Source organism: Vigna unguiculata, chromosome 11, assembly GCF_004118075.2.
Source record: "Vigna unguiculata cultivar IT97K-499-35 chromosome 11, ASM411807v1, whole genome shotgun sequence".
NCBI lineage: Eukaryota > Viridiplantae > Streptophyta > Magnoliopsida > Fabales > Fabaceae > Vigna > Vigna unguiculata.
In genome coordinates, this window is record NC_040289.1 from 3,065,604 (window position 1) to 3,091,333 (window position 25,730).

The 25,730-nt window shown below is 34.4% G+C and overlaps 2 protein-coding genes across 3 annotated transcripts; one reads left to right on the plus strand and one right to left on the minus strand.

Moving 5' to 3' along the window:
* Positions 1–11,204: 11,204 nt before the first annotated feature.
* On the plus strand, positions 11,205–16,865 carry LOC114168380 (protein ZINC INDUCED FACILITATOR-LIKE 1-like). 2 transcript variants are annotated; one of them, XM_028053164.1, is made up of 18 exons: positions 11,205–11,472; positions 11,583–11,776; positions 12,400–12,440; positions 12,634–12,694; positions 12,786–12,888; positions 12,973–13,075; positions 13,184–13,237; positions 13,321–13,383; positions 13,686–13,735; positions 13,846–13,921; positions 14,092–14,280; positions 14,412–14,499; positions 15,035–15,120; positions 15,204–15,311; positions 15,430–15,474; positions 15,561–15,649; positions 16,211–16,254; positions 16,476–16,865. In XM_028053164.1, exons 2-18 carry the CDS (start codon positions 11,620–11,622, stop codon positions 16,586–16,588), a joined length of 1,470 nt encoding a protein of 489 aa, XP_027908965.1. In that variant the 5' UTR covers positions 11,205–11,472; positions 11,583–11,619; the 3' UTR covers positions 16,589–16,865. The 2 variants fall into 2 exon arrangements, with proteins under 2 accessions (XP_027908965.1, XP_027908966.1); XM_028053165.1 differs by having other exon boundaries at positions 11,344–11,476.
* Positions 16,866–24,028: 7,163 nt separating this feature from the next.
* On the minus strand, positions 24,029–25,162 carry LOC114169435. The gene is made up of 3 exons (XM_028054578.1): positions 24,964–25,162; positions 24,395–24,745; positions 24,029–24,286 (listed from the first exon to the last, which is right to left on the minus strand). Exons 1-3 carry the CDS (start codon positions 25,045–25,047, stop codon positions 24,029–24,031), a joined length of 693 nt encoding a protein of 230 aa, XP_027910379.1. The 5' UTR covers positions 25,048–25,162.
* Positions 25,163–25,730: the final 568 nt, after the last annotated feature.

Sequence of the window (25,730 nt, forward strand, 5' to 3'; positions counted from 1 at the left end):
TGAGGAACTGAAGCTTGGTTTCTGCAAATGAGACAGACCACAAGGGTTTAGGGCGTGCAAGGGTATTGGGTCCTTCTGTAGGGCAGGGCCTTGGGCCTCCGAAAAGGCCAGGCCCAAACTCTACAGTACAGAAAAAGAAGGCTTACAATATCTCCCCAACAACAAAAATTTTTCGTCCTCGAAAAATTAGACTTACCAGAACAGATGTGGGTATGAACTCCTCATGTCTTCCTCTAGCTCCCAAGTAGCGTCACCTGTCCTCCGGTCCCAGATGACCTTCACGAGACTAGTGGCTCTTCCCTTGCGCTCCTTCACTTGTCGATCCTCTATAGCCACGGGTTGAACCACTACCTGGAGATTCTCCCTGACTTCCACATCCTCAGCCTCCAACACATGTGATGGGTCAAAAACATACTTCCGTAGCTGTGAAACATGAAAGACTGGGTGTAGATTAGCCAACTGGGGTGGCAATGCAACCTCATAAGCCACGGGCCCTATCCTCCTCAAGATCTGATACGGACCTAAAAACTTAGGTGACAACTTCCTTGAGCGGATAGCCCTCCCCACACCAGTGGTTCGGGTCACCCTCAAGAACACATGCTCCCCAGCCTCAAACTCTAGGGGTCTTCTCCTCCTGTCAGCATATGCCTTCTGCCGACTCTGGGATGCTTGCAACCTGTCTCTCACCAACTGCACCTTCTCTGTGGTCTGTTGCAACAACTCTGGCCCAACCAAAACTGACTCACCGTCCTGGTACCAACATAAAGGAGTCCTACACCTCCTCCCATACAAAGCCTCATAAGGCGCCATCCCTATACTCGCTTGGTAACTGTTGTTATAGGTAAACTCCACCAGCGGTAACACCTCCTCCCAACTACCAAGATGGTCCAAGATACACGTCCTCAACAAGTCCTTGAAGGACTGAATCACTCTCTCTGACTGGCCATCCGTCTGAGGATGATAAGCAGAACTCATCCTCAACCTGCTACCCATAGCCTCCTGCAGTGCCTGCCAGAACCTGGAAGTGAACCGAGGGTCTCTGTCAGACACTATGCTACTAGGCACTCCATGAAGTCTCACTATCTCTCGGATGTAGAGCTGAGCCAACTTGGTCATAGACATCCTGAGATTTACTGCCAAAAAGTGAGCACTCTTCGTCAAACGATCCACCACTACCCATATAGCATCATGTCCTCTCACGGTGCGAGGCAAGTGGGTAACAAAATCCATGGCTATGCTATCCCACTTCCACACCGGAATATCCAAAGGCTGGAGCGTTCCACCGGGCTTCTGATGCTCCACCTTCGCGTTTTGACACGTCAAGCAAGCGGATACAAACTGTGCAACCTCCTTTTTCATGCCCTGCCACCAAAAGTTCTCCTTGAGGTCTTGGTACATCTTAGTCATGCCAGGGTGCAGACTAAGACGACTCTTGTGTCCCTCCTCAAGAATCAACTTCCTCAACTCTGCATCTTCTGGTACACAAACTCTGCCTCTGAACCTCAACACACCATCACTGCCCAAGGCAAACTCTTTGGCCTGATCCGATCCCAGTAACTCCTTTACCTTCTGTAGACTAACATCCGTTGCTTGTCTCCCCCTGATTAAGCCCAAGAAGTCACTAGATATAACCAAGGTGCTACATCTAATGAATTCTGGCTCCAACTCAAACTGTAGCTTCATGTCTCTGAAACTCTCAAGCAACTCCATCTCTTTTATCATCAAGTGCGCCTCATGCACCGCCTTCCTACTCAATGCGTCCGCTACCACATTCGCCTTCCCTGGGTGATAGAGAAGCTCGAAGTCGTAGTCCTTTAGAAACTCTATCCATCGCCTCTGCCTCATATTCAACTCTTTCTGATCGAAGAGATACTTCAAGCTCTTGTGGTCACTAAACACACGGAACTGTGCACCATACAAGTAGTGCCTCCATATCTTCAAAGCAAAGACCACCGCTGCTAACTCGAGATCATGAGTAGGATAGTTCTTCTCATGAACCTTTAACTGCCTTGAAGCATAAGCCACCACCTTCCTCTCTTACATCAAGACACACCCAAGTCCCTGATGAGAGGCATCACAGTAGACCTCAAAGGGTTTACTCACACCTGGGATTACTAACACTGGAGCACTCGTCAGCCTCTGCTTAAGCTCCCTGAAGCTCTCTTCACATCTATCGGTCCATGCAAACGGTTGATCTTTCCTGGTTAGCTGTGTCAAGGGCGCCACTATCTTGGAGAACCCCTCTATAAATCTTCTATAGTAGCCAGCCAAACCCATGAAGCTTCGAATCTCAGTCACTGACTTGGGACACTCCCACTGTATCACGGCCTCTACCTTAGCTGGATCCACAGCTATACCCTGAGCTGATATAACGTGCCCCAAGAACTGCACCTCTCTCATCCAGAAGTTACACTTTGACAACTTGGCAAACAGTTGTTTCTCCCTCAAAATGCTAAGCACTATCCTCAGATGCTCGGCATGTTCCTCAAGCGTCCTGGAGTAGATGAGAATGTCGTCTATGAAGACCACGACAAACTTATCTAGAAACGGACGGAAGATCCGGTTCATGTAGTCCATGAACAAGGCCGGGGCATTAGTCACACCGAATGGCATGACAACATACTTGTAATGCTCGTATCTGGATCTGAAAGCAGTCTTCTCAACATCTTCTGCCTTCACTAGAATCTGGTGATAACCCGACCGGAGATCAATCTTGGAGAACACTGATGCCCCATGAAGCTGATCCATCAAATCATCAATTCTTGGCAAGGGGTACTTGTTTTTGATAGTCAGCTTGTTCAGCTGCCTATAATCCACACACAACCTTGAGCCACCGTCCTTCTTCTTCACAAGCAAAACAGGCGCTCCCCACGGTGAAGCACTCGGCCGTATAAACTGTTTCTCAAGCAATTCCTCTATCTGCTTCTTTAACTCTACCAACTCTGCTGGCGCCATGCGGTAAGGAGCTATCGACACGGGACCAGCTCCCGGTACCAAGTCTATGGAGAACTCAACCTCTCTCCTCGGGGGCAAACCCGGTACCTCTTCGGGAAACACATCCTCAAAATCCCTTACCACTGGTATCACGGTGATCCTCTCTTCTTTCTCAACTTCCATCCTGGCAAAGACCATATAACACTGCGCACCGTCCCGGATTTCCTTCATAACCTCATTAGAAGATATTAGCTCAGGCTCCTCCGAGCTGTGGAACAACAACTTCTTCTCTCGGCAGTCGATGAGAACGTGATTGGCAGAGAGCCAATCCATTCCCAAGATCACATCTAACCCTTGCAGAGGGAGGCATATAAGGTTGACTTTGTATATGCGCCCCTCTACCTCGACTGAACACCTAGAACACACAGAAGAAGTCCTAACCAACCCAGATGCCGGAGTCGATACCACTAGATCGAACTGTAGCTCACACACCGGCAGACCCAACTCCCGCACACAAGACTCTGACACAAATGAGTGTGTCGCTCCAGAATCAAAAAGCACGCAACAAGATTTTCCAGATATCTCACAACAACCAATAACTAGGTTACCTGAACCTGCTGCCTCTGACCCAGTCATAGCAAAAACCCTGCCTGCTGCCTGAGGCCTGCTGCCTCCTCCTCTCTGTTGAGTCTGGCCTGAACTCTGACTCGGAGTGTGTGGTGAAGGTCGTGCTACTGCCCTTCTCAGAGTAGGACAATCCCTACCAAAGTGACCCTCCCTGCCACAGTGGTTGCACCTGCGAAAACCTGATAGCTGCGGGCAGAAACTCTTCACATGCGGTCCTCCGCAGTGGTGGCACTGGATCCTGCTGGGCGGGGAAGAAAAGCCTCTAGATCCCTGTGGCTGTGGATGAGGTCTTGCATACGGCTTCCTCTTCTCTTCAATCCTCGGCCTGGACCCAGATTGTCCGCTAACTCTCTGCGGTGGCTGCTGCTGGGCTTCCACCTCTACCTTCATACGTTCCATGACCCTGGCCTTTTCCACCAAGGCCGCAAAGTCCTTGATGGACAGCGGGGCCACCATCAACCGAATGTCTCCTCTGAGACCATTCTCAAACTTTCTGCAACGCCACTCCTCATCTAGTGGCATGGTGTAGAAGCGCCCCAGATGCTTGAACTGCTCGGCATACTCGGCCACAGACTTGTTTCCCTGCGTCAGCTGGAGGAATTCTACCTCCTTAGCGTACCCCACGCTATCAGGGAAATACTCAGACAAGAACCTCTTCTTGAAGGCTCTCCATGTGATATCCTCGTGTTTCTCTTCCATCACCAGCTTCATGCTGACCCACCAATGCTCAGCCTCCCCAGTGAGCATGTAGACAGTGAAAGCAAGCCTGCTCTCATCCGGGCACCTCTTGGCATCAAAGATGCGTTCCATATCTTTCATCCACTGATCCGCCTGGTCGGGACTCTTCTTGCCATCAAACTTGGCAGGTTGGTGCTTCAAGAAGTCTTCCAAACTCCATTCAGGGAGTGGAGGTTGGGGATGAGGACCATACATCTGAGCACCTGCAGCATTCTCCCCTAACTGTCGGAGAGCATCCACATGCTGCCTCTGTGCGTCCTCTGCAGCTTGCCTAGCAGCTTCCATCTGCTGCATCATGAAGTTCTGCTGCTCAAGAGAGGCTTCCTGGCGCTGCATCGCCACCTCATGCTGTTGCATCATAGCATTGCTCTGTTGCGTCAAGGCTGCAGCCATAGCCTCGATCGCCCTAGCTAGGTCTTGCCCATCACTCTGAGAAGGTTGAGGAGGAGCTACGCGAGGGGGTGCCATATCACTGGACACACAGAAAGCACCATTAGGAACTGGGTTAGACTGGAAACTTATCTAAACACTACAAGAAAGACACGACGAAAGCTAAGCAAACACATAGCCCACAGACACTTAGGAACGAAGGCTCTGATACCATAAAAGTGTGACGTCCCATTTTAATAGATTACACTACTAAATAAAATCTCACACAATTATAATAACGAGAAGCACTTAGATGAAGCATAAACGTAGAGGAGATAACTATTACAGTCATCCGGAAATACTTAAAAGAAACTTAGGCATATCACCTTGTCCTAAGCAAAAGAAAATTTAAAGGAGTGCAACAGTTTTGCAAAAGGGTTGCCACTAAGGCAACTAGTACAAAAGGCCTCATGGCCATGGAATTACTCTTAATACATCCCGACAAGGAATCTAGGCCGCACCGCTGCTCCTCTCAGATCCATCCCGAACATTCCTCCCATCTGCTCCCACCAGAAGGTGATCATCGCAAAAGAGAAGGACACAAGACATAACATACACAGAAAGCAAGGGTAAGCTAGTGTAGAAGAGTAAGTGCACAAGCATTCGCAGACATACAACACAGAGACACATAATTCATGTTATGGCAAGCAAACAAGACACTATGACTCAATTATCCGGATACATATATTAAGATCGGATTCACCGGACGCCTGCACTTGTGGTGGCCTCTACTGCTCTGCAGAGCCATTGCCAATGGGTTTCACCCTACCACACACAAGGTTAGCCTTTAAGCGTCTAAGGCCATTATCCTGCCAAAGACTAGGGCCTCCCGCTACTCTCACCACTTGGGTCAGCTTGCTCTACCTGAGACTCACTGACCCTTTAGAGTTTCGGGATGCGATCCTTACTTGAATCCATATCTTAATATATACACTACACGCCACCATGGAGTCTCCCCATGGGACTCATGGAATTACGCCTATCTCACCAAAATCATATTTCATGCCATATCCATCACCTTTATCTTGAAACATCCAATTCTCATGCAAATTCTCAACCAACCAACCAAACAAAAATCCATGTGTTATTCATGCCAACATACCAACTCTTTGTTAATAAGATTCAAGCAACCATATATATATTCATATGCTTTGGGTTTTGAAAGGAAGGGGGTAAATAAATAAATCACACCATTCACCCATCAAACAAAGAGGAAAACAGAATTGGAACCACCCGCGGTAGCAGTCTCGCTCAAGCTAGGAGTAGTCGCCCAGGCGAGAGAAGTTGTCTCGCTCAGGCGACTGGCTCTCGCTTAGGCGAGCCTACCACGTTGGGTCCTGTGAGGTTTCACGATTTCTCGCTCAGGCGACGCTGTCTCGCCTGAGCGAGCTGGCCTGTCGCCCAAAAGTGCAGCCCCTCGCCTGGGCGAGTGCTCGAGGCAGACCCAGGGTGAACGTCCTGCTACTCTCGCCTAGGCGAGACGAGCTCGCTTGGGCGAGAATCGCAGAGCTCACCACTGTCCACCCACATGCAGTGGCGGAAACCACCCTGATCCACTCCCAAACACACATGCAACTCCATTTTATCAAACAAAATCACACTATGCACACATACAAACAGACAACGACCAAAAACAGCCAAGGACAACTCAAAACAGATGAATCTAGCTTCCCTTACCTCTGTTTTGGAGAGCAACGGAACAAACAGGTTCAAAACTACAGGCACCACAGCTCCCGGAGCTAGAGCAGAGCTGAAACAATGAAGATCCAAACCAAAACGGGGTTAGGAGATCGAGCCTTAACTTACCCCAAAGCGCTCAACAGCAAGGAAAAGGGGAAGGAGTAAACTAGAGTTCTAGAGTTCGACTTACCAGAGGGTTATGAGCTGCTTTTGTTAGCTTGGAGGCAGGAGGAAGTCGTATGCCCTAGTGGAGCTCTAGCTGGAGAGTGTGGAGAGTGTATGAGGAACTGAAGCTTGGTTTCTGCAAATGAGACAGACCACAAGGGTTTAGGGCGTGCAAGGGTATTGGGTCCTTTTGTAGGGCAGGGCCTTGGGCCTCCGAAAAGGCCAGGCCCAAACTCTACGGTACAGAAAAAGAAGGCTTACATAATTCAATGCTCAAGTTATCTTTTTTTTTCAGTTTCCTTTTTCTTTAGTTTCTTTCACTTTAAATAACTTTTTCTTCAACTTTTCCCTTTTTACAACACATAACCATACTATCCTCTTCAACTTCCTTTTTTTTTTTCTTTGGTCAAACTCTTGAACACAAGAAAAGAAATTGCAGCCACTTGTTTCCTGCAATAAACAAAAAAAAAAACATCACTATTCCAATTCACAAAAAATCAAACAAAAATACATAACCGTGAATGGAAATGACTTACATTTCACTGATTAGCATCTCCATAACTATGAGAAGTCAACAAACTTCTTTTACTTTCACATTGTACATGACTAATGATAATTATACATCTTTATTTTATATATATCTATTAAACATTTTTTTATATTTCTTTTTTTATAGCATTATATATTCTATAAATTTATCACTTTAATTTCTTCTTGTGTTGATCATTATTTTTTTATGTACATGAATAAATTTTCTTTGTACAAAATGTTTCAAGAGATCAAGCCTTGTATCCACCTATTAGCCATGGAATCTTTACTAATCATTATTTTATTATTATTTTTTTCCTGAATAATCATGGTATTTTTATTTAATATCAAATAAATTAATAATATTAAAAAGAAGAATGATACTAATGTCAAAATTATGAAAGAAATTTCTAAGAAATAATAATTATGTCTGAGCATATGCTTTTATCCCTATAAATTTCAAATGCATATAACACAATCATATATTAATCTCTAATAAATCCATAATTTAATTCATGTCAAAAAGAATTAATTGGAAGCATGTATATAATGTTATCTCTGTTAGGTTTATAGAGGAGAGTTTAATTGGGGAGAACAAATACTATTGAATCCTGATCCAACCACATAAGTCATTGACACCACTCTTAACCTAAAACCTTAAGACAATGAGTTTTTGGGTCTTTATCCTTATATAGTACTCTGCTTTCTCATTTCTAACTAATGTGGAACCTAGACTCATACTTAGATTCTTGATAGTCTCCTCTACAAATGAGATCCGTACACTTCATTTTATAGTTGTAAGGTTAAAATCCATATTTTAATAATTTTAATTTGGTCTGTCATCAAATCAAAATATTACCTTAGGATATTTATACAATAACCTTTTGTATCAGTGATATCTTATTTACAATATGTATGATCCAAAAATTTAAACAAATTATTGTTATTTAAACTATTGATAACTAATATATATAATTATTATAACAAAAATTAGTAAATACTAGAAATAAAATAATAGTAACGACTTAAACTATTTTTTTCTCCTTTTATTATACACTTATTCTTTCTTACTTATTTTTTTTTTTACTTTATAAAATATATCATTATAATTTTTATTTCTTACTGAACTCTTGGTGTTATCCTGATGAGTTTTTGTCATCTTTAACTATTACCTTAATAATAGTTGAATGGGTTAAATATATTTTTGGTCCCTCAAGTTTCAGCGAAATTTGGAATTAGTCCCTCATCAAAACTTTTGACCAATTTAGTCTTTCATCTTTCAAAATGCGTGAATTTAGTCCTTTTAACCAAATTTTGTTAAGTTCATCTGACGTTTCAAGCGCATTTCATGATAGTATTTAAGTTAACATTAAAGCAAAAATGTGTCAAACAGTATAAATAATTTAAATACTATCATGAAATGCGCTTGAAATGTCAGATAAACTTAACAAAATTTGGTTAAAAGGACTAAATTCACGCATTTTGGAAGATGAAGGACTAAATTGGTCAAAAATTTTGATGAGGGACTAAACCCAAATTTCGCTCAAACTTAAGGGACCAAAAACATATTTAACCCTAGTTGAATTTATGTCCATGTTACTAAAGATAGTTAGTTTGTGCTTTGTTTTAGACTTATAAATGAACTATTTTCAACCTGTCCTTCTATTATATCTTAAAAAGAAAAAACTGGTAAATACTAATTTTAATACTTTAAAATATATTAAAAAAATTAATACATTAAATCAATGTATTTTATAAAGTTCAGCCAGAAAAAAAAAATACCAAAAAAGAACCCAACATAACATATGTTAGTCATCAAAATAGTACATACATTAGATTGCTTGTGAATGATGGGAAACAACCAGGAAAAAGTAAATAAATAATAGAAGAGAAATCAGATGAACCTACAAAGTTGTTCCACTTTTGGTAGGGTATACCTTTAGAAGGAGCAAAATCAAACTTCAAAACTAGGGTGGGGTCCACCTCCCTACACCTTCTACCCTTCTGTCAGAAGAAAAAGCCATAAAAAAGTGTCATTTTCCATCGTTAAGTCATTCATGAACCTCATTTATTTAAGAAATGCAGAAAAAAGAAGAAGCACCATTTAGGGTTCTTTCAAAATAAACTTCCTTGGCAATATTTGTTTTAAGACTCAGAGAATAAGTGTCAATATATCACTATCAACATAAATAAGAAACTTCAACAAAATATTAGAAAAAAAAGACCATAATTTTTATTTTTATTTCTGGTTTCTTATTGAATATTTTATTTTTTAAAATTCCCATTAAAACATAGTTTTATTTGGTGGGTATTAGTTGACTATAGGAGAAAGGTGTAACATCAAGAAACTTTATTCATGGGTGGCTGCATGTTGTAGCCAAAGTTTATCTTCTATTCGTCGTCTAGCATGTGTAATTATGAATATGCGGCCATGAACCATTTGGACATGCATGTCCATATCAAAATAATTTATTTTATATATATATATATATATATATATATATATATATATATATATATATATATATATATATATATATATATATATATATATGCGCGTGTGTGATTATTGATTGTGACTAATGAATAAAAGTTATAAGTATAGTGACTTTATAAGAATATAAATATTATTATTATTATAATTAATTATTTCTTTTTCGGTATTTTAACTTTATTTCTTATTTACTTTTCTTTTTTTCTTCTTTTTATTCTTTTTCATTAAAGCAATAATTAATAATTTTTGTAAGTAATGAAAGCCAATGTTAGATAAATTACAAATTCTTAAATGAACAAGACATTATCGGCATAATCCTTTTAAAAAAGTTATGATTTAGTTTGTGTAGAAAGTCTCACAATAAGTACTGTTTTTATGTTTTTTAATATCTTTTATTTTTATTTTAGATATAAATTTGACACTAGCATATTGTGTTTGAATTAGGTGATGTAATAATATTCACAAAGACAGAAAAGAGAAATGAATAAGCGATTTGGATCAAGAGAAGAAGGGAGAAAGTGTGGTGAATGACCCTTTTAGCCTTAAAAAACGTAGGGGCGAATGACGACTTCTTGAGGAGTGATCTTCAAATCTAAGGTGAGAATCGATTCCCTTATGTATTTGAGTCGAACTTATCGAGTTTTATGAACATTTATGTGAAGAGAACTATTACACATTTTTTATGTATACTAGTTAATTGAATATATATATATATATATATATATATATATATATATATATATATATAAAATGAAATACTAATGATATATTATATTTAACATGTGTCATTTTGTTAATATTATATATAAATATTATTATTCAGAAAATGTAATTGATTTTTTTTTCTACAAAGCCCTATTAATTTAAATATATTTTTCAATTTAATATTTTGTTTTAATTTAAAATAACAACTTCAATCTTATTTTAACATAATTTATACTATTTATATTTAAATTTATATAACATTATTCTCCAAGAGTTTCAAGAATAAAATATTAATCATCTAATTTTATCCATTAAAACATATTTTTTTAAATCTATCTTCCTGGTCACATCATCATGCACAAACTTCATACCCAAACATTCAAAATTTTTTATCTTAAATTCATTTGAATCATATAATTTTTTCTTTAATACATACAATCCACCTTCATATCCGAACAACAAAAACAACAAAAGTATTTTTATTATTAAATTATAGTATGCCAAAGAATCTATCTGTTTCCAGACAGACAAGATACAAAATTTTCATTTTTACAAAACTAAATTTGGAGCATACAAGGTATTCACTTACTTGGTTAAACATTTACCATTTTCTAAGAAAGATCAAAGATCAAACAAGTTCAACAAAGAACGTGTTTAAACCAAAAATTAAACATGTTATGCAAATTTTATTTCGAACCTTAACTAATCAAATTAGAGCCATAGCCATACGTATTTCACAGTCTCAGATTCGATATCACTTCAAAAATTAGGAACTAATCCGTGTTTGACAATTATGTTGTCTTCACTTCCGACATCATTTTGTTCTTATTCTTATCTTTGTCTTTCGATGTAAGACCCCTTTGTTTTGTTATTACTCATTTTCTCTTTTTTAATCACAGATATGATGTTAGATACGTAGATTGAATAGCTTCACACCAAATAACGATTCTTTCTTATACAACTTTTCCACCTTCATCACTGCCCCCATTGCACATTTTTTTTCACTCTGACGTGTGCGATGATGCCACTAGTTTTGTTCGTCTACGGCTCTGGATTATTTGTCATGTGGCATCATATAACATGTGAGAGAGAACAGAGCCTGTGTTGTCATGTTCGTACTTTTGCATTATAGAAAGAATTGGTCCTAAGGTTTCTCCTTTGATTGGGTGCATGTATGTATGTTTGTTTCCTCAACCTTTCTGATTCTCCATTGTGTGCTTCAAAACAAAGTGGCTATCTTTTCTGATTATCTTTTCTGGGTTTGAATGATTGATGCATATAGAAGGAAAGAGGGAGCTGAGTGAAACAATATCACAAACATGAGAGAGGAGAACATGAAGCAGCCATTGTTGGGGAGAAAGAAGTACTACGAGAACTGCCCCGGTTGCAAAGTGGATCAAGACAAAGAGTTGAGTGAGGGACAAGGCGTACCCATTAGAAATCTTTTTATCATATGGATATTGGTGCTGTCTAATGGTAAACATTTCACTCAATTTTGAGCATTTTAACTTCTGGAAAAGTTGGTTGCTCCTGTTTCTGTGTTCTTGTTGGGGACTTTTGGGGTGTTTTGTGAGTGCAATGTTTGATAATGCTACTTCTACTGTTCTAACTTCTGACTAAATGTTTCAATTCTTTAACTTGGAGTTGACTGTGAAAGGGCCTTTCTCCTGGGAATGATCTAACTTTTTTGACTGCTCTTATATTCTTTTTCATCATTCAAACAAAGTTTGCCATAGGGGTTGCTAAAAGTTCAGCCAGGTAGGCATAAAATTTGGTGCTTATTCAAAACTGAAACTGAGTATAAAGTTGACACGTTACCTTAAAGTTAATATTAAGCTAAAACTGCAATAGTAGTGTTTTAACAATCAAGAAAAGGAACACCTTGGTGGTGACTGATTAAGTTGACATGATTATTTAATTTCTATCTTGAATGTGTGATGTTGTGTTGCTTGGCTAAAAAAAGCAGTGCCTTCTGATCCCGTGATATTTTGAAAGGAAGATCAACATTTGTTTCTCTGTTTTAGCTGTTGGCATTATTCTGTTTCTCTTGGTCATTTGAAACCACGGAGTCTGATATGAATTTATTCTGTCCTCTGCAGCACTGCCTATATCATCTCTCTTTCCATTCCTTTATTTCATGGTGAGTGTGGCGATCAATTGAACTCGATGTACATTTTGATCTTGTGACGTTGTTGGAAGTTCTATGAATACATTTTCTTGAATGCTTAAACATCATTGTTGGAAGTTATATGAATACATTTACTGAGTACTTGGAATATGGCAAAGTCCATTTTTAAGTGACCACCGCTCAATAATGGAACATTTATTTTCAGGTAAGGGATTTTAATATTGCGGAAACAGAAGCTGATATTAGTTCTTATGCTGGATATATTGGTAAGATTACTTCTATCATTATCATTTTTTTGAAGTCTTCAATCCTTGCAAGTTACTTACAAGGAAGGCCTGTGTGATGAACATGTTGTAGGCTCTTCATTCATGCTTGGCAGATGTTTGACATCTGTATTATGGGGAGTTGTTGCTGATCGCTATGGTAGAAAGCCTGTAATGTTTACAGGGGTTGTGGTGGTGTAAGTATATCTATCAATGGATTGGTGCTTTCGGTAAGTTATTTGTTCAGCTTCCTATAATTCTCAGTGCTTACTTGATTTCAGAATCATTTTCAACACACTGTTTGGCCTTAGCACTAGTTTTTGGATGGCTCTTACTACAAGATTTCTTCTTGGAAGTTTAAATGGTATGCTTGGACCAGTGAAGGTATCATATTTTTAACACCAAATACTTAGCACTTTCATATATTTCATTCTCAATCTAGTTCAAACTTCCGTTTATACATGTCTGTTTGCTAACTCCTTTATTTAACAGGCCTATGCAACTGAAATCTTTCGAGATGAACACCATGCTCTAGGACTCTCAACAGTTAGCATCATCATCTCTTTTACACTATTACTTCTTAGAACTACATTTCCCCAATAATAATTCAAAGTGTGATTTGCTTTTAGGTCAGTGCAGCTTGGGGCACAGGTTTAATCATTGGCCCAGCATTGGGAGGCTATTTGGCTCAGGTACTCTCTATAATCTTTGCCATCTGGAGCATAACTATCTGATGCACCTGCATAAAAAGCCTTTAATTTTGCATATGCTGTAATATGAGTTGGTTTTTCAATTGAAAGACTTCTGGTTTATTCAGAAAGTCAATGCCTGAAATTCTGTATTTGATTGAGGAATAGAAATTCTTACAGTATGGTCTCATGCATGTTCTTTTTTTTACATTTTGCATTGATAAGTACTCAAGTTTCTGGGTGAGAGGGTAATGTGCACATATATCACATGTTTATCTAATACTTTGTGAAAATTTTCATTGTAGCCAGTCGAGAAGTACCCACATTTATTTACAAAGGGTTCCTTGTGGGATAAGTAAGTGGACTTTTGGATTCAATTTTCCTCTCTTCTTTGTCTTTTTATCATTTTATCCTTTTAATGACTTTCTGATTTTCATTTACCAAAGCATATAAATCATTGTGCAGGTTTCCATACCTCTTGCCCAACCTTGTAATATCAGCAGTAGCATTCTTAGTAATTATTTGCTGCTTCTGGATTCCGGTATGTTTCTAAGGTTATTCATTGATTACATATGTTTCTATCTTCTTCATGTTTTGTGGCTTTTTAGTCTTGTAACAATTTTATGCTGACTTTTTATGTTGTTGAATCTTCACTGGCTCTATTGTCTAGTTTGTCTAACACATCAATATAATTGTTTAAAATATCTACAGGAAACACTTCACACCCATAATTGTAGTGATGAATCCATAGACGATGCAGAAGCTTTAGAAAATGGAAACAGTGAAGCTGGCAAAGACATGACAACCCAGAAGAATGAAAACCTCCTCCTGAATTGGCCCTTGATGTCATCTATCATAATTTACTGTGTTTTCTCACTTCATGATATTGCTTATCAAGAGGTATCACTCATTGATCTTGATGATGTTACAAATGGTCTATGCATTTCCTTTGATATATGTTGTTTAGATTTTCCTGATTTTATTCTTTTTCTGCTTAACTGAACTACATTCATTCATCTTGCTTTCTTTAGGTTTTCTCTCTATGGAGTGTTAGTCCTCGAAAGTTGGGGGGTTTGAACTTCTCAACAAATGATGTTGGCAATGTTCTTTCAATAACAGGTGCATCTCTGGAACTTCTCAACAAATGATGTTGGCAATGTTCTTTGGCAATGCATACATGTTTCCTTCCTAACTTTTCATCTGCAAAGATTGCACACAAATTTTATGAATTTACATGAATTTTACATCTGGGGGTTTCTTATCTTGGTCTTGCTGAATGAATTGTACTGATTTGGATTGCCAAACTTTGGTCAAATAATGTTTAGAAATTTTTTCTTTTTTATTCTTTACTTGGCCAAAATTTTCTAGTTACAACACCAAGATGCTATAACTTTGACTGCAAGGTTCTTATATCTTTCTCTTTACAAAAGAGGAAGCATGAAAGATAGGCTATTTTGTATGGTAAACAGTTTGAAACAGTATTGAATTACATTAAAGTTATTCCTATAGTTCTAAACTTTTACAAAATTGTCTGCATTTTGGGTCTGAGAGTGACAAAGATGTAGAAATTTTTTGCATTTCGTGTTGATCTTCATTGTCCTATTGTACAATTGATACTTTGTATAATTTACTTACTCACTTCTCCAATGTTCAGGTGTTGCACTTATCATTTACCAAATTTCGGTCTATCCATTTGTGGAAAGAGCTTGTGGACCTGTTGGAATTGCCCGCATTACAGGGGTTAGTGTTCATCAAATAGTAGCTATTATATCGTTTTTAACATTTCAATTTTTTTGTTATTTGAAATACGTCCTATTATGCAGATGTTATCAATACCTCTTTTGCAAAGCTACCCCTTCATAGCATTGTTGTCAGGTGTAGCACTAACCATAGTCATAGTTATTGCTTCAGTTCTAAAGAATATTCTGTCTGTAAGTGCACCTCTGTTTATTTAACTGTTTATCAATGATTTTAAGTGTTTAAATTGATTCAGAAAAGTTTTTACATGTTACAAATTTGACTGCTTGTACTCTTTTTTGTTGGATTTAGGCCACCATTATAACTGGTTTGTTCCTCCTACAAAACCGAGCAGTGGTAAATTTTTGGATCATTACCATTTTTATTCAATAAACTGGTTGAGACTATTTGTTGATGACTTGACATATTCATTTGGAAAACAGGAGCAACACCAAAGAGGTGCAGCTAATGGAATTTCTATGACAGGCATGTCCCTATTCAAAGCTATTGGCCCTGCTACTGGTGGTGCACTGTGAGTTTTCCTCTGATTGCTTCAGCTTATATTAGAATTACCTGTCAGTTCAAAAAATGTCAAATATACTTGCATGTTCATATACCGGTTTTCCTTGGATCCATTCTAAGTTCCTTTATGATATGATTTTTGCTGGGAATAATTCAAGTATGAGTCTAACTCCCACATTGAACAAAAATGACAAAGTTAAACATTATATAAGAAAAAAAACTCATAAACCTAATACATTGAGCTTTTGGATTAAAAGTGATGTCAATCTTTATGTGAGTTGGACTGAAGTCACATTTATACAATCTCTCTCACATGAACCCCCTTGTAGAAAAAACCATCATTTTTTTCATAGTGAACTAGATTGGAAGATAAAGGTAGCATGTTACCTGTCATGTCTCCTTTGACCCTTGTTGGCATAGAAAGATATTTAATAGAAATTACTGCACTCCACTTTGATGCATTAACAGATGACAAAGTTTTCATTAGTAGTTCTTAACTACACTCTTTCTTACCAAAGTATCATACATTGAAATTATCTCTAATTTTCTTATATGATGATTGTGAATGCAGATTAACTTGGTCACAAAAGCGGATGGATGCTTCATTCCTCCCAGGTATGATGCTCAACTAATTTATTTCACAATAGCCCTTAATAACAGAAGTATTGTTTTTTTGGTACTAATTGTTTTAGGTCTCAAAATTTTTAATTTTGTTTTAGTTCTCTTAAACTCTTGAATTGTCCTTTTTAGTTAGACCATGATGTCATTGTAGTTGTCAAGAGCATTGATTCTGTTTCTAGGAGCTTACTTACTGATGTGCATTGATTTGACTGCAGGGACCAATATGGTGTTCTTTGTTCTGAACATAGTTGAAGCAATTGGAATAATGATGATGTTCAAACCATTCCTTGCTGAGAAGAAAAAAACACAGTCCGATCAGTTGCACTGATATCAATGATGATAATCAGATGCATGAGCTTTGTGATATTGAAGCTAAATTAATGGAACCAATTCAATTTGTAACTTGCCTTAAATGGTTAGGAGAAAAATAGGGAAGTGTATAGGGAAAGGCCAATTAAGCCTTACACCTTTTTTTTTTTCAATTGTTTCAATGTAGTATATAATATACTTCTTTTACTAGTATTGTAACCATGCAATTATATATTACTCATATCATTTATAAGGAAAAAATAAATTCAAATGGATTAAGGAAATCATGCATTAAATTTTGTAATCTCTTTGTATTCTTTTTCTAGAATTTTAGTTTTTAATATCGTTGATATAATAAATAAAGTCAAATATATAATTAACTCTTTATTTTAATTATCAATAAAATCTGTTGAATTATAACTACCTAACGAGTCTATGATATGGTGTGGCTAGGGTCATAGAGAACAATGAAGCAAAACTAGGCTTGAGAAGTAAATGTTGGCGAAGTATGTAAGAACCAGGAAAATTAAATAAATAAATATTTATTTATTTAATAAATATGAAAGTAGGAATCTTTAAGTTAATTAATGTGGAGAGAAAAGATAAGAAATAGTATTAGCTTAAGTGGTAGAGTATTTAGTTATGTTGAGATAGGTTCTTTTTGCCAAATCTTTTTTTTTGCATGAGGGAGAATGGTCAGAAAATCCTAGCCGTCATAGAGAGAAGCTAGAAGGGTTGAGAAACCACCATGTTAATGGCATTTGATGGCCATTAACATTTTGCTTTAATTTTCATATTTTAATGTTAATAAATTATTTTAAGGGCTGAAAAATGAAATTTAGAAGGAGAGTTAGAGGGAATTGGAGGGGGTTTTGGTACAACTAGTAATGGAGAATGTGAGAGCAGTGAAAATGGAGTCAAGGAGAGAGTGAAAAGGTTATAAAGAGTGCCAAGTGGGAGAAGCTAAAGGTAGATCAATTCTAAAAAAAAAAAAAGGAACGTTAGGAGCGTACTTGGAGCGAAAATTCCAGGTAAGGGGAGCTGCATCTAATTATTTAAATCATGAATAATGCATTTCTTGAAAGGGTGTTCTTAGTTTCCTCCAAATCTATATATTTTTCGTGTTTGTGGATTTCTGCCCAGGAAACACGAGTGCGTGGTGGTTTCTAAATTTTGTTAGTTTTTGTGGTGATGCGGGTTGTGTTGAATAATTGTTTCTCTTAGTCTTCTTAAGTAATGATTTATATATGATGTTAACAATGTCATTGTTTAGTGATGATTGAGTATTTTCATAAGTTCACAAACATGAGGGTTAGGAGGTTAGGAATGATTTTTACGAAACCATATAATCCTAGATGAATATGGTGGAATGGTGTATTGATATAGTATTTTAAAATATAATCTTGAAGGTATGAAAGTAAGAAGGAATAAGGATTATTAACGTAGGAAAGCATGTTGATAGTAAAAGTAACTTGAAATTTTATATTTAAGATGTTATATTATTAAGTAATATAATTTTAATTTTATAGTATAACATAAGTTGGGTTATTAAAATAATTATTAATTATATCCTAGGCACGTTGGAGGTTTCGAGATATAAGAATTATTGATTCAAAAATAAATCGAGGCACACAACATATATAATAATATACGAATAAAAAGTTTGTACTGCTTAGTATTTAGTATATTATGTATTATGTATTATAGTAGGTATTCTATATATAATTAGATTATATGATAAACTTGGATATATGTGAAATAATATATATTTAAAAAAATTAAATAAAGAGATTGAGAAATTTACGGTGGGGGATTCCTTTTATTAATGTGATAAATACAGATTTTGGTATTTTTATAGTATACAACTTAGATTAGTATATGGATAATCATTAACTTTATTAGCCTTAATAAATAAAAAGTTATAAAAGATTTTACTTTTGTTGTACTTTTTAGGTTAAAATCTACTTTCAAATATAAATTTTTTCAGTGTAATTTTTAACTTTCAAAAAGAATTAAGGAGGTGAAATAAAAAAGAAATGTAAGCAAGAAACTAATTAATGATTTAAGCAAAGAAAAACGAGAAAAAATAAAAATAAAAAGTGAGGTTAGTATAAAGTGTGTGACAAAAAAGGAAAGTATGGCACAATAAGAGAAAGTATGACACTTTAAATTAATTTTAATTTTCGATATAAATAGTTATGTCTTGAGTTTGCAAATTATTTTACAGATATAAAATTGAGAAAGAATTTCTCAATATTTAGTGTGTGAAACATTTTTTAGAGTCTCATCTTGATGGTAACATCTCATTATTTGTATTTGCATTTACATTATTATATTTTTATTTATTTTAAATATCAAAATATTAGAAAAGCCTGTATTTGATGTAATTCAATGCTCAAGTTATCTTTTTTTTTTTTTCAGTTTCCTTTTTCTTTAGTTTCTTTCACTTTAAATAACTTTTTCTTCAACTTTTCCCTTTTTACAACACATAACCATACTATCCTCTTCAACTTCCTTTTTTTTTCTTTGGTCAAACTCTTGAACACAAGAAAAGAAATTGCAGCCACTTGTTTCCTGCAATAAACAAAAAAAGAAAACATCACTATTCCAATTCACAAAAAATCAAACAAAAATACATAACCGTGAATGGAAATGACTTACATTTCACTGATTAGCATCTCCATAACTATGAGAAGTCAACAAACTTCTTTTACTTTCACATTGTACATGACTAATGATAATTATACATCTTTATTTTATATATATCTATTAAACATTTTTTTATATTTCTTTTTTTATAGCATTATATATTCTATAAATTTATCACTTTAATTTCTTCTTGTGTTGATCATTATTTTTTTATGTACATGAATAAATTTTCTTTGTACAAAATGTTTCAAGAGATCAAACCTTGTATCCACCTATTAGTCATGGAATCTTTACTAATCATTATTTTATTATTATTTTTTCCTGAATAATCATGGTCTTTTTATTTAATATCAAATAAATTAATAATATTAAAAAGAAGAATGATACTAATGTCAAAATTATGAATGAAATTTCTAAGAAATAATAATTATGTCTGAGCATATGCTTTTATCCCTATAAATTTCAAATGCATATAACACAATCATATATTAATCTCTAATAAATCCATAATTTAATTCATGTCAAAAAGAATTAATTGGAAGCATGTATATAATGTTATCTATGTTAGGTTTATAGAGGAGAGTTTAATTGGGGAGAACAAATACCAATGAAACCTGATCTAACTACATAAGTTATTAATACCACTCTTAACCTAAAACTTTAAGACAATGAGTTTTTGGGTCTTTATCCTTATATAATATTCTACTTTCTCATTTCTAACCATTGTAGAACTTAGACTCATACTTAGATTCTTGATAGTCTCCTCTACAAATGGGATCCGTACACTTCATTTTATAGTTGTAAGGTTAAAATCCATATTTTAATAATTTTAATTTGGTCTGTCATCAAATCAAAATATTACCTTAGGATATTTATACAATAACCTTTTGTAATAGTGATATCTTATTTACAATATGTATGATCCAAAAATTTAAACAAATTATTGTTATTTAAACTATTGATAACTAATATATATATAATTATTATAACAAAAATTAGTAAATACTAGAAATAAAATAATAGTAACGACTTAAACTATTTTTTTTCTCCTTTTATTATACACTTATTCTCTCTTCCTTATTTTTTTTTTACTTTATAAAATATATCATTATAATTTCTATTTCTTACTGAACTCTTGGTGTTATCCTGATGAGTTTTTCTCATCTTTAACTATTACCTTAATAATAGTGAATTTATGTCCATGTTACTAAAGATAGTTAGTTTGTGATTTTTTTAGACTTATAAATGAACTATTTTCAACCTGTCCTTCTATTATATCTTACAAAGAAAAAACTGGTAAATACTAATTTTAATACTTTAAAATATATTAAAAAAAATTAATACATTACATCAATGTATTTTATAAAGTTCAGCCAGAAAAAAAAAATACCAAAAAAGAACCCAACATAACATATGTTAGTCATCAAAATAGTACATACATTAGATTGCTTGTGAATGATGGGAAACAACCAGGAAAAAGTAAATAAATAATAGAAGAGAAATCAGGTGAACCTACAAAGTTGTTCCACTTTTGGTAGGGTAGAACTTTAGACGGAGCAAAATCAAACTTCAAAACTAGGGTGGGGTCCACCTCCCTACACCTTCTACCTTCTGTCAGAAGAAAAAGCCATAAAAAAGTGTCATTTTCCATCCTTAAGGGCATGTTCGTTTGTAGGGATATTACTGTTAAAATGAATTAGGGAGCGCGGATCTTAAAATATATCGTGTTCCATTGAACGAATTGAAGCTGATTTGAGAGCGACGATTTAAGGGATTTGTGGATTTTTCCATCCACGCTTTGAGGAGAAGATTAGCGAATAAAGATGGTGCTTTACCCATTTTACCCTTCATTTTTCAGTCGCTTTTCGCATGTGGTGTGGGGGTGGCACCGGTGACACCGGTGTGGTGCTGTGTGCATGGGTGATGGCACCGGTTACGTAACCGGTGCCTTGTTTCTTAAAGGGCGACACCGGTTACGACACCGGTGTCGAGGGGCATATATAAATTTTTTTTTTCATGTTTTGTGTTTTGTGCAGGTGGACGTGGTGGTGTTTGAAGTCGCCGGAGGCCACGCCTGGCGGAGGAGCTGTCAGTGTGGAATTTTGACAAAAGGGTATTATGGTAAAGTAATAAATATATCAATTTTAACATATAATTTTATCTATCACATCAATCAAATCTTTCACTAACTTTCATAAAAATTATCTCCAAATCCACTCACTTTACCCTCCAAATCCACTCAAAAAAACACAAATATTCATCCTCTTAAATCTACACAAATCCATCTTCACACTCTCTCCTATATCCATCCATAAAAAGGAACACACCCTAAGTGATTCATGAACCTCATTTATTTAAGAAATGCAGAAAAAAGAAGAAGCACCATTTAGGGTTCTTTCAAAATAAACTTCCTTGGCAATATTTGTTTTAAGACTCAGAGAACAAGTGTCAATATATCACTATCAACATAAATAAGAAACTTCAACAAAATATTAGAAAAAAAAGACCATAATTTTTATTTTTATTTTTGGTTTCCTATTGAAGGTGACATAAATTTATTAGTGTTAGAATTTTTTTTAGTAAACCACTCTTCAAAATACCCAACAGTCGTTACACAATGTGAAAGGAATTCTGGATTTATTTTTTTTAAAGAATAGATTATTTTTTAAAATTCCCATTAAAACATAGTTTTATTTGGTGGGCATTAGTTGACTATAGGAGAAAGGTGTCACATCAAGAAACTTTATTCATGGGTGGCTGCATGTTGTAGCCAAAGTTTCTCTTCTATTCGTCGTTTAGCATGTGTAATTTTGAATATGCGCCATGAACCATTTGGACATGCATGTCCATATCAAAATAATTTATTATATATATATATATATATATATATATATATATATATATATATATATATATATATATGCGTGTGTGATTATTGATTGTGACTAATGAATAAAAGTTATAAGTATAGTGACTTTATAAGAATATAAATATTATTATTATAATTAATTATTTCTTTTTCGGTATTTTAACTTTATTTCTTATTTACTTTTCTTTTTTCTTCTTTTTATTCTTTTTCATTAAAGCAATAATTAATAATTTTTGTAAGTAATGAAAGCCAATGTTAGATAAATTACAAATTCTTAAATGAAGAAGACATTATCGGCATAATCCTTTTAAAAACGTTATGATTTAGTTTGTGTAGAAAGTCTCACAATAAGTACTGTTTTTATGTTTTTTAATATCTTTTATTTTTATTTTAAATATAAATTTGACACTAGCATATTGTGTTTGAATTAGGTGATGTAATAATATTCACAAAGACAGAAAAGAGAAATGAATAAGCGATTTGGATTAAGAGAAGAAGGGAGAAAGTGTGGTGAATGACCCTTTTAGCCTTAAAAAACGTAGGGGCGAATGACGACTTCTTGAGGAGTGATCTTCAAATCTAAGGTGAGAATCGATTCCCTTATGTATTTGAGTCGAACTTATCGAGTTTTATGAACATTTATGTGAAGAGAACTATTACACATTTTTTATGTATACTAGTTAATTGAATATATATATATATATATATATATATATATATATATATATATATATATATATATAAAATGAAATACTAATGATATATTATATTTAACATGTGTCATTTTGTTAATATTATATATAAATATTATTATTCAGAAAATGTAATTGATTTTTTTTTCTACAAAGCCCTATTAATTTAAATATATTTTTCAATTTAATATTTTGTTTTAATTTAAAATAACAACTTCAATCTTATTTTAACATAATTTATACTATTTATATTTAAATTTATATAACATTATTCTCCAAGAGTTTCAAGAATAAAATATTAATCATCTAATTTTATCCATTAAAACATATTTTTTTAAATCTATCTTCCTGGTCACATCATCATGCACAAACTTCATACCCAAACATTCAAAATTTTTTATCTTAAATTCATTTGAATCATATAATTTTTTCTTTAATACATACAATCCACCTTCATATCCGAACAACAAAAACAACAAAAGTATTTTTATTATTAAATTATAGTATGCCAAAGAATCTATCTGTTTCCAGACAGACAAGATACAAAATTTTCATTTTTACAAAACTAAATTTGGAGCATACAAGGTATTCACTTACTTGGTTAAACATTTACCATTTTCTAAGAAAGATCAAAGATCAAACAAGTTCAACAAAGAACGTGTTTAAACCAAAAATTAAACATGTTATGCAAATTTTATTTCGAACCTTAACTAATCAAATTAGAGCCATAGCCATACGTATTTCACAGTCTCAGATTCGATATCACTTCAAAAATTAGGAACTAATCCGTGTTTGACAATTATGTTGTCTTCACTTCCGACATCATTTTGTTCTTATTCTTATCTTTGTCTTTCGATGTAAGACCCCTTTGTTTTGTTATTACTCATTTTCTCTTTATTAATCACAGATATGATGTTAGATTCCGACATCATTTTCTCTTATACAACTTTTCCACCTTCATCACTGCCCCATTGCACATTTTTTTTCACTCTGACGTGTGCGATGATGCCACTAGTTTTGTTCGTCTACGGCTCTGGATTATTTGTCACTAGTTTTTTGACCCGTGCAATGCATGAGTTTTTTTATTATTGATAATAAATTATAGAAGTGTAACAATTTGTTTTAAGAATTTAATAAAATATAAATCTATAACATGTTAAACTTAGATAATGATATTATTGAAATGATAATAAACATAAGTTATGAAATACATCATTTAGAACAACAACATTATACAAATATGCTTAATCTAATCACAACAACAACCATTAACAAAGACCTCAATATTTGGTTCGATAAAATCATTGTCTGTTTGGAAGACAACAATATCACCTTCTTTTAACTCATTTTCAACACAAAATAACTTCCAACCTTGACCTATCTTTGTTGAACTTCTATTCCTATTTGATAATAGAATTTTGCAATTGACTATAGTTTTGGGCCCTATAAGAAACACATCTTGTACATTCTCGTCCCGAATGAAGTTGGCAAACTTTGATGGCAAGTCCTGTATGATTCAAATTTTATTGTTAGTGCATTAATTAATTTAATTTAATTATATGTAAATTGATATTATAATAGTTGAACTGATAAAAAGAATTCGTAAGACATATACCAAGTGACTTGCTTTGCTTTGATACTTTGTCAATTTCACTGAAAATATAGATCTTGTTTCTTGATGACTGATACGGCACATAAATGTTGACAAACTCCTTGGTGTACAACCACCTTTAAACATAATTATGTGAAATAAAGAATTTCCCATATACTGAAACCGCATGTGAGAGTCACTTTTGATGTCATACAAATCTCTCATATTACTCCAACCTCCTATGATTTTTGGGTTATTTGAATCCATGTTATAGGTAACTGTCGTGCTCTTACCATTTACATCTACCAAGTGCCACTGTTGAACTAATTCTTGTTCATAAGCAACAGCAAAATGTCGATCGATAAATCCAAATGGCTACAAATTAATAAACATAGTAAAAAATGGAACAAATTTATCTCAGCAACGAAATGAAAACATAAACTCAAACAATTATATGAGGGCAAAATATGGAAATCTTAATGTGCCTGATACAATATGAATCAGGATGATACAATTCACACCAGAAAACACATAAAATAACAAATATCAATGCTTTCCAAAAATTTATTTCTGTTCTTAAATTTACAGCATACCTGAGAGCAGATGTAGATGGTGTTGAAGTTCCAAAGAATTCTTCTGTTGTTTGCTCCATCTGTATTGGTTTGCTCCATCTCCATTCATGTAATTGTAGAAAAAATAGAAGGTTTAAATATATGGGTAAAGTTGAAGTTGAGAATGGAAGAGCAAAGATTATCACGTGGAAAAGGAATATTACCTGAAAGTGGCAGCAAAAATTCAGTATCACGTGCAAACAGTGGCTGTAATTGTAAAGTTACTTTATATATGTTGTATATGTTCTTTGCAGATATTTTAATATATAAAGAAACTTAAACAAAAACAATTTACAACTGTAATGCATTTATAACAGTAAAGGCACATGTACTGCTGTAAGGAATAAGAACATGTACGTACATATTTTTTCTTGACAATACATTAAAGCCACAAACATAAATAAAAATAACAACAATTCAGAATCTTTATAACTGTTATAATATCTGTACTGCAGCAAACATGGTATTCAAAATATCAATCTATGACTGGACAATGAAATAATGCAATTCAAAGATGTATCAATGACTATGTATTTTCAATATGGCTGCAGGTAGGCATATTATCATCTGCAATAAAGCAAAGAAATTATAGTTAAAAATACAATAATTGACTAATTATAATAATTTTCTTAAGTAAGTTATATACCTCTTATCAAAGATTTACAAATATTTCTTTGTAGACCACATTTTTCGTTGTATTGCTTACTTTTTCATCTTCATCCATAATTATAATCTGCAACAAAACAAAG